The following is an 8159-nucleotide window of genomic DNA, read 5'->3' on the forward strand; positions in this document are numbered from 1 at the left end:
GTGACCAAATCTAGTGACTGGAAAACTGATCAACGAGGGCAGCCTGCTGGTTCTTAGTGAAAACTACAATACTAACTGCTGGTGAAAGTGTACAAGCTTTTTAGACACAGCTTATTCAGTCCTATATTGGCGCTTGTCTCCACTTCATGGGTGGGGGGAGGTGGAGAAGGGGACAATCAACGAAGTCTTGGTCCTTTGATATTTCACAATGGCTCATTTGGTTTCAATGGGTCTTGTTTGCAGGACCAGCACTATTCATTAATTAAGGCTTCTTTCCTGGTTGGTGGGTTACACAGTTACAGAATTCAGAGTAGCAGCTGTGTTAGTCTGTATTCACAAAAAGAAAAGGAGTACTTGTGGCACCTTAGAGACTAACAAATTTATTTGAGTATAAGCTTTCGTGAGCTACAGCTCACTTCATCGGATGCATTCAGTGGAAAATACAGTGGGCAGATTTATATACATAGAGAACATGAAACAATGGGTGTTACCATACACATTGTAATGAGAGTGATCACTTAAGGTGAGCTATTACCAGCAGAAAGAAAAGGAGTACACACTTCTCACAAAAGCTTATGCTCAAATAAATTTGTTAGTCTCTAAGGTGCCACAAGTACTCCTTTTGTTTTTGTGAATACAGACTAACACGGCTGCTACTCTGAAATCTATTACCAGCAGGAGAGCGGGGGGAAAAAACCTTTTGTAGTGATAATCAAGGTGGGCCATTTCCAGCAATTGACAAGAATGTCTGAGGAATAGTGGGGAGTGCGGGGGAGGGGGGAATAAACATGGGGAAATAGTTTTACTTTCTGTAATGACCCATCCACTCCCAGTCTTTATTCAAGCCTAAGTTAATTGTATCCAGTCTGCAAATTAATTCCAATTCAGCAGTCTCTCGTTGGAGTCTGTTTTTGAAGTTTTTTTGTTGAAGAATTGCAACTTTTAGGTCTGAAATCGAGTGATCAAAGAGATTGAAGTGTTCTCCAACAGAAGTTTTACAATGCAAACACTCATGAGATACCATAAAATACAGATGTTATAAGTGAGACCAATACATGCAGCATCCTACATGCATTTCATCAACTCTAAACACATTCTTATAAACTGAACTTCTATTTCAGCAATGCTAACATGCCGGTGAGCCAGACTGGTTTCCAGCTGTGCATTTGTCAGTGCTAAGTGAGGCCTTGGGGCCTTGGCATGAGCTGGCACCTGGTCTAGCAGTGTCATATGGGCTACTTCTCCAAACCACTAGCAGATGGTTGCAACCATGGAACAAAGTAGAACAATAGCTTAAGCCTTGCTCTTCAAACAACCACACACAGGTGATCCCTAGGCTCCAAGCACTGCACTGGGAAAGAGGAAACGTAATTAATTACTGGATATAACCAGGCAGCCACCACCAGTTTCTCCACACCATTTATATGCCATGCCCCGGCACCAGTGGAAAGGATGAGCAACTGGCTGGCCAGAATAATGGCATTTTCCATCTAAAAGGTGCAAAATATCTACAGAATTTTTAAGTGCAGGTTTATACTAACCCAACCAGCAATAACTTTGCCTGCTATAATTTCTGTGACCCCACTGAAAGGGTAATAAGGAACACACACATCAAGGGAAGGCAGCAGTGGTGTAGTAGGAGCAGTAGGAGCAACAAGTAAAACAGACATATTGGCTGTGCATAAAGGACCTAGGACATTTCACTGCATGTGGCTCCTCTCTTCAACTCTTGTGGATCCTCAAGGCCTGGGCAACATATTTCTAGTACCGCCCCCGCCCGGCCCCTCTCTGCAGCTCTCTTGGTCCCAGCTTTTGCAGCTGGAGGAAGATGTGGTATAACTGTACTTCCTCAAGAGCTGTGCTATTTTTGAGGCCGTTGTTTCATTTCCGTTTGTTTTTATGTTGCAAGGGGCTAATTATTCCATTTCACAACTGGACACATCAACGCTTATATTTTTTCTTGACATCAGAGTTGCGTAATCTGAAAATTCTGCCTTCTATAGTTCTAAACTCTGATTTGCTGGGCAAACAGACTCAGCCTTTCTAGAACATATAAATAGCAGAGACGTTGTATGTTATAACTTTAATTTGGGCAGAGAACTCCGGTGAAACATCTGCAAAATGTTCCCACTCAAATTGATTGTTTTTATTGCCTTGGTTTCCACTGGTAAGTTAAGATTACTATTTCATTCATTTTCTTGAGTCTTGTTTTCAAACAGACTTTTTAGCAGATGGTGGAATATCAGCTTAATATTCTTGAAGCAAAATCCATCCTTTAAAGATTAGATAATTGACAAAATATAAAATTATTCATGTGCATCTATTTTAGCAGCAATTTGTAGTGACTACTATAATACACTACATGGTTTAAAGCGGGGTAGTCAACAGGCAGACCGCCAGCCAAATCTGGACCACCAGATGCTTTTGAACAGACCGCAAAGTCTTATTTACTATCATCATTGTTATTTTTGTATTATTTTCTCTGAAGTCTAGACTTTGATTATAGCTTGACCAAGAAATTTGAACCTTGACAAAAAATAAATGATTATCCCTGGCTTAAAGTAACACCACACTAATTTCAAAATTAAGATGATTTTAAATTAGTCTTAATAGGTCTGAAAACTAGAGTATATGCAATCACTCAAGTTATTAGCTCTACATTATTTCTAGAGGAATTTACCTTTTACTGTGTCTTTGTAACACGATATTAGAGAAAGTCATATTGAGCAACTAACCTTCAAAGGTTGAAGAGACGTGACCCAATTCTGATCTCACTTACACCAGTGTAATTTCATTGATTTTAAATAGAATGAGATCAGAATCAGTCCCAGAGTCTCTGGTCTTGCCTGCACTAGGTTTTTTCTTCTTAAGACTTCCTAGAGTTGATTCCATTGGGGCAGCTAAATGAGTGGCAAACTCAGGGAGGAGTACTACTTTACACCAGCTAACAGCAGCGGTTTGCATTTTAACCACCCTGTCATCTAAATTCAAACCGGGCTAGTTAGATAACAGGAGGTAAAAACACCAGTGACTGCTCTACACTATCTCTTCTGCTGTTCCTACCACTAGTAGAAGTAACCATGGGAAATATTAGGAAAAATCTAGCACAGATGGAGCCTCTTTGTGAAAAATGGGGCTGGGAGAAACCAGAGCCTGAGAAGGTTTTTTTGCTGGCACTCAGCAGTTTTTTCTAAGGATCGTGTTTCTAGTGAAAGAAAGTTCTTCCTCTAACTAGATAAAACATACATTTCAAGTTCAACAATGCTTTGCTGTCTAGATCCTACATCCTGTTTGCACTGGATGAAATTTGTATACTAAATACAGTACTCCAAGCATTCCTGCTTCCAAGTGACACTATCATCTTCTGAATTACGGAGTCTGGGTTGTCCATCTCGAAATAGAGAACTGAGTAAGGGCTGAACAACAGCCAAGATGATGGAGACAATGCTATTTATGTTAATATCTGCTTATGAATATATGTATTTTCTATATAAAAAAGATCTTTTCTTCTTAGATGTCTGTCAGATTCCCACCAGCCTTCAGTAACTTCTCCATTATCAACATACACAAACAAGTGAAGGAGGAAATAGGTTCATTTTAACTCAGTACACTCAAGTAATTTACTTCTTTTCAGCCTCGCCAAGAACCTGATCTGGAGTGCACTGAAGTCCAAGAACAGGCTTCAGGAGGCTTTAGGAGTTGGGGCTTGGAGCTGCTCGCTTCTTTCCTAGCAATAATGGAACACTTGCAAACTGCAAATCCCCAGCTCTGCAGGTTAACTGTCCTGAGAGTCAGGGTTAGGCAAGCTGGAAAGGCCAAAATATTATTTATATGTGGTCTCCTGCTGCCCTGAGGCAGCTGCTCAACTTGCAGCTACAAAGGAGAATTCTTTCATTTTTGACTTCGTGTGCTAAGCTTTCCTGTGAATAGGTCAGCCTGATGGAAAGCCAACATCCATAGCCTCCTGTGACCCCACATGTGTTTTCTTCTACTTCAGAGTTAAATAATGCCCTCAAATGCTTTATTACCATCATTAAATTTCCCCAATCAAGGAGGAGGATAGAATCTGACCCTTAGCCTCAGTTGTTATTCATTACTTACATTACAGTAGCACGTAGGAGTCCCAGTCATAGGCCAGGACCCCATTGCACTGTGGGCTGTTCAAACAACAGACAGAGATTCCCTGCTCCAAAGATTTTACAATCTAAGTCAAGCATGGGAATTCTTTTTGAGTTCTGTAAAAAAAAAAAAAAAAAGGGTTGGTTGGATCAGTTATCCCTATATCAAATCTCAAAATCTTCTCTTCTAAAGTAAAAAACACCACTCTGCTTACATTACAGCAGGGGTCCCAAACTAGGGGTTGGGACCCCTCAGGGGGTCACGAGGTTTTTACATGGGGGGTCGCGAGCTGTCAGCCTCCACTCCAAACCCCGCAATGCCTCCTGCATTTATAATGGTGTTAAATATATTTTAAAGTGTTTTTAATTTATAAGGGGGGGTTGCACTTGGAGGCTTGCTATGTGAAAGGGGTCACCAGTATAAAAGTTTGAGAACCACTGCATTAAAGTAAAGAATGAAAAAGCCACTAGTTTCTGGGACTCACACAAGCAATTTGTATTGGAAAGTGTCACTGTACAAAGCAGATTACTAATTAATTCCAATGTCCTCCAATTTTATCCCATTAGTAGCATAGCAAATACTTAATATGTAACTTTCTATCATAGAAAAATAGAAAATATGCTTACATTTTCTATATTTTTTTAAGTTGCTGCAGGACCGTGGGGACAAATATGTGCTGGGAATCCTTCAAACAAAGTAAGGGGCTGTGATATCAAAGGATGTGGAAAATACGGCGCTACAAGGAAATCAAGGTAGTATACTTATTAACACATTTTTTTGGCAATGCATTTTTTTCTTGGTTTATTGTTGTTGCTAAAATAACTAAATGTTCTCTTAGAACAAAAAAATCTGAGTTTAGCAGCCATCATTTAAAGCACTTAAGCCTTGTGAAGTGTGTCAGAATGACACCACTGTAGACCAACTGATGAAAAAAGAATGTGTCAATGTCCTTCTTCTGTGCAATAACCCTCATGTGATAGACTCACACTGAGCATGGAAGATAGCGGACTCCATGACCCATTCAGTCCTTGACATTCATATTGTTGGGGCTTTCAAGAAGGATCCTTACATACATTAGTGCTACTTCTAAGTATTTTTGTGATGGGAACAGGATATTTGCCCACTAGGAATTGGACTCAGACCACCAGATGATTATACACACAGCTCTAGACATGGGCAGGACAGAACTAGTTAAGAAATAACATTGAAATGGTCTCAATTCCAAGTGCTTGAGTGATCTGAGTCTCCAGCTCATAGGTCATATGCTCAGCTGGTGTAAGTCAGCAAGCTCCTATGAAGTCAACTGGAGTGCCGCTGACTTATACAAGTGTAAGGTCAAGTGTTCTTTCTAGCCTCGTAAGTGATCAGTCTGCTAGCAACATGAGGCTAACTAGGGATATTAACAGTAGAGTTGGTCAAAATATTTCCATCAAATTTATTTTTTTTAATGACAAAAGATTTTTCCTCCCATGTCCCTGTGAGAAAATTTGCATATTGTTTATACATTTTTTTCTGGGTTTTCATATAAAAACAAAATCCCCTAGGCATGGGTTATATTCCACCTCCTAAAAAATTTAAAAGTGAATATTTTGATTTTTAAAATATTTTGCATGGAAATTGAAGCCTATGGTTGTTTTTTTTTAAACCAGATCTGATTAACTTTTGAGAGTTTTTCAGTTACTGAAGCTGGACTGAAGCCTCAAATATTTCTACTTGCATTACAAAGCTACAAAATTAAAATACAACTAAGTTAATAATAAAAAGCTGTAGCCCCAGTGTTGCTTTAAATAATCTACATGGTATAAGATATCAGACATTATGGCTATAGAATATGTAAATCAGCAATGTTTCATTACTTACACATGTGTACATTTTCAGAGATGGCACCATAAGACGACATCTAGGAGTGGATGTTGTATGCAACGATGGATCAACAGTGTATGCTCCTTTTAGTGGTACTATTGAGAGAAAAGTTATCCCCTATAAAATCAATAATGCCATTAATAATGGAATCCTACTCCGTGGATCAGGTAACTGAGCTACCATAGTACTGATCTTTGATAAACATTAAATATTTCTCATGAAATAATTTTCCCTTCATGATTCTTTCCCAATTGGAGAGTTGTGGAAGAAGCACAACCTAAACACATTTGGACGGTAAACAAAGCAAAACTGTACAGAATAGGTCAAAGGCTGTATTTCAATCAGAACTGTCTGTTCCTGTATTTGAATCCAAGCACAACTTATTCACTCTTCAAAACATGACAGGCCAAGTTCTCCATAAACAGGACCATCAACACAATCCTTTTCCCTTATAGCTCTCCACCCACTTAGACAATGGGACAAAATGATGACCTAAAGTGAAAAAAACAAAGAGGAAAAACAAAGTATTAGAACATGGATCTTGAAATATACTGTAGTTCAATTCTTTTAGAGAAAATTCTTCCCCACTTTCCGTCAAAGGACAACAGCCCTGAAAACCTCAATTTCATGGATACTGTAGACTGGACTGTACTTGTGCTGAAAGCACTTTTAGCACCCATGAATAGTACTAGAGTGGAAGATATTTTGACTCTGGCCAGAGTAGAAACAGCCAAGGAGATCAGATGACCAAACGTTGACGGTTCCTTTATCCTTCCTTAATCTCTCTTTTATTTTTGTTCCTCCCATCAAGGTTTCTGCGTAAAAATGTTCTATATCAAGCCTGTTAAATACCAAGGCCAGATCGCAAAGGGCAACAAAATTGGAGTAATGCTGCCAATGCAAAAAGTGTATCCTGGTATAACATCTCACGTTCATATTGAGAACTGTAACAAATCAGATCCTACTGGTAACTTATAAATGCAAAGTTACATGAAATGAAAACGTACAAAATTTCAAACAAAATCAACTGAGCAAACAAAAACAAGTTTCTTTCCTCCTTCCCAGAGACGCTGCCAAAAAAATGTAATCCATGGGAAAGTAAAAGATGTATTATGTATACAGCAAAATAAAAATGTGTATGTCAGCCATAGTAGCCATGTGTCTCACTGCCAGGTTAACAGGCTAGTGCTTATCTGAACATGATGACACTGTAATCTCAAGCTCAGCAATAAACTATCCCAGAATGACCAGCCCGTCCAATTGCAACCTTTTTTGGTATCAATACTTGTTTTAATATTGCATCTTTGTCTAATACGTAAACTGTGAACTCTTCATTAGATGCATGGACTCTTGATGTGAAATATTAGAGAAGAAAAGTGCTCGCTCTCTATTTCTAAATAAGTCCAGGTAATAAAACAGGCAGGACAACCTCTTTATTCAGTTGACAAGCAGAGAGAAGAGTGGAGTCTAAGAGAATAGTTTATCCATAATGGGAACAGAAAGGTAACATTTCCTTTATCTTCTCATTGTGACGGAAATTGATAGAATAGCCCACAAAACCTCTTACACCCCATATGTGGCAGACATGATTTATATTCTGTGTTCTAGTGGTTCTCCCCTGGGCTTTAATAGGATGTGTTTTACTCCGTCTTCACCTAAGTGTGGTGTTTAGATGTTGCTTGTAATTATTAGAATTGGGAGCACTGGCTGTTGGGAGTCTGAAAGGACAGGAAACAGGAAGGAGCGGGGAGGAGTTGAGAGGCTGGGAGAAAGCTACAGAGGGTGCAGCAGCAGTTTGGTAAAGAGGTTTCCACTTTGAAAATAAAGTCCTGTTGAAGCTTGTTAGTACCTTGCCTGGTTGATACAACACTAAGTGGATCTGAATTGTAGCCTGGGGGAAAAAACACTGACAGACTTTTGAGAACACTCTCTTACAAGGCAGATCCCATAAAGGCCCTTTTCTATTACTCCAGTTTAGAAGGTCCTCCAGATCTTCTTGTATGATATTCTTGTCCTCCTCCATATTGGCAATATCTCCCAATCTTGTGTCATCTGCAAATTTTATTAGCACACTCCCACTTTTAGTGCCAAAGTCATGAATTGGTCCCAAGACCAATCTCTGACAAACTCCACTAGTAACCTCCATCCAGCCTGACAGTTCACCTTTCAGTATGACC

At 39.3% G+C, this 8159-nt stretch overlaps 1 protein-coding gene across 1 annotated transcript; it reads left to right on the forward strand.

The window, feature by feature from the left end:
- Nucleotides 1–2018: 2018 nt before the first annotated feature.
- LOC102944936 (leukocyte cell-derived chemotaxin-2) lies at nt 2019–7126 on the forward strand. The gene is made up of 4 exons (XM_027825589.3): nt 2019–2167; nt 4766–4871; nt 5998–6149; nt 6794–7126. Exons 1-4 carry the CDS (start codon nt 2122–2124, stop codon nt 6958–6960), a joined length of 471 nt encoding a protein of 156 aa, XP_027681390.2. The 5' UTR covers nt 2019–2121; the 3' UTR covers nt 6961–7126.
- The last annotated feature ends 1033 nt before the right edge of the window (nt 7127–8159 follow it).

Source organism: Chelonia mydas, chromosome 8 (genome assembly GCF_015237465.2).
Source record: "Chelonia mydas isolate rCheMyd1 chromosome 8, rCheMyd1.pri.v2, whole genome shotgun sequence".
Classification (NCBI taxonomy): domain Eukaryota; kingdom Metazoa; phylum Chordata; order Testudines; family Cheloniidae; genus Chelonia; species Chelonia mydas.

What these genes read in the sequence shown, in the direction of transcription:
- LOC102944936 (XM_027825589.3), top strand. Translation starts at nt 2,122, where the DNA reads ATGTTCCCACTCAAATTGATTGTTTTTATTGCCTTGGTTTCCACTG. An exon ending in TATTGCCTTGGTTTCCACTG is followed by an intron (nt 2,168 to 4,765) that starts GTAAGTTAAGAT and finishes TATTTTTTTAAG; the next exon opens with TTGCTGCAGGACCGTGGGGA. An exon ending in AATCCTACTCCGTGGATCAG is followed by an intron (nt 6,150 to 6,793) that starts GTAACTGAGCTA and finishes CCTCCCATCAAG; the next exon opens with GTTTCTGCGTAAAAATGTTC.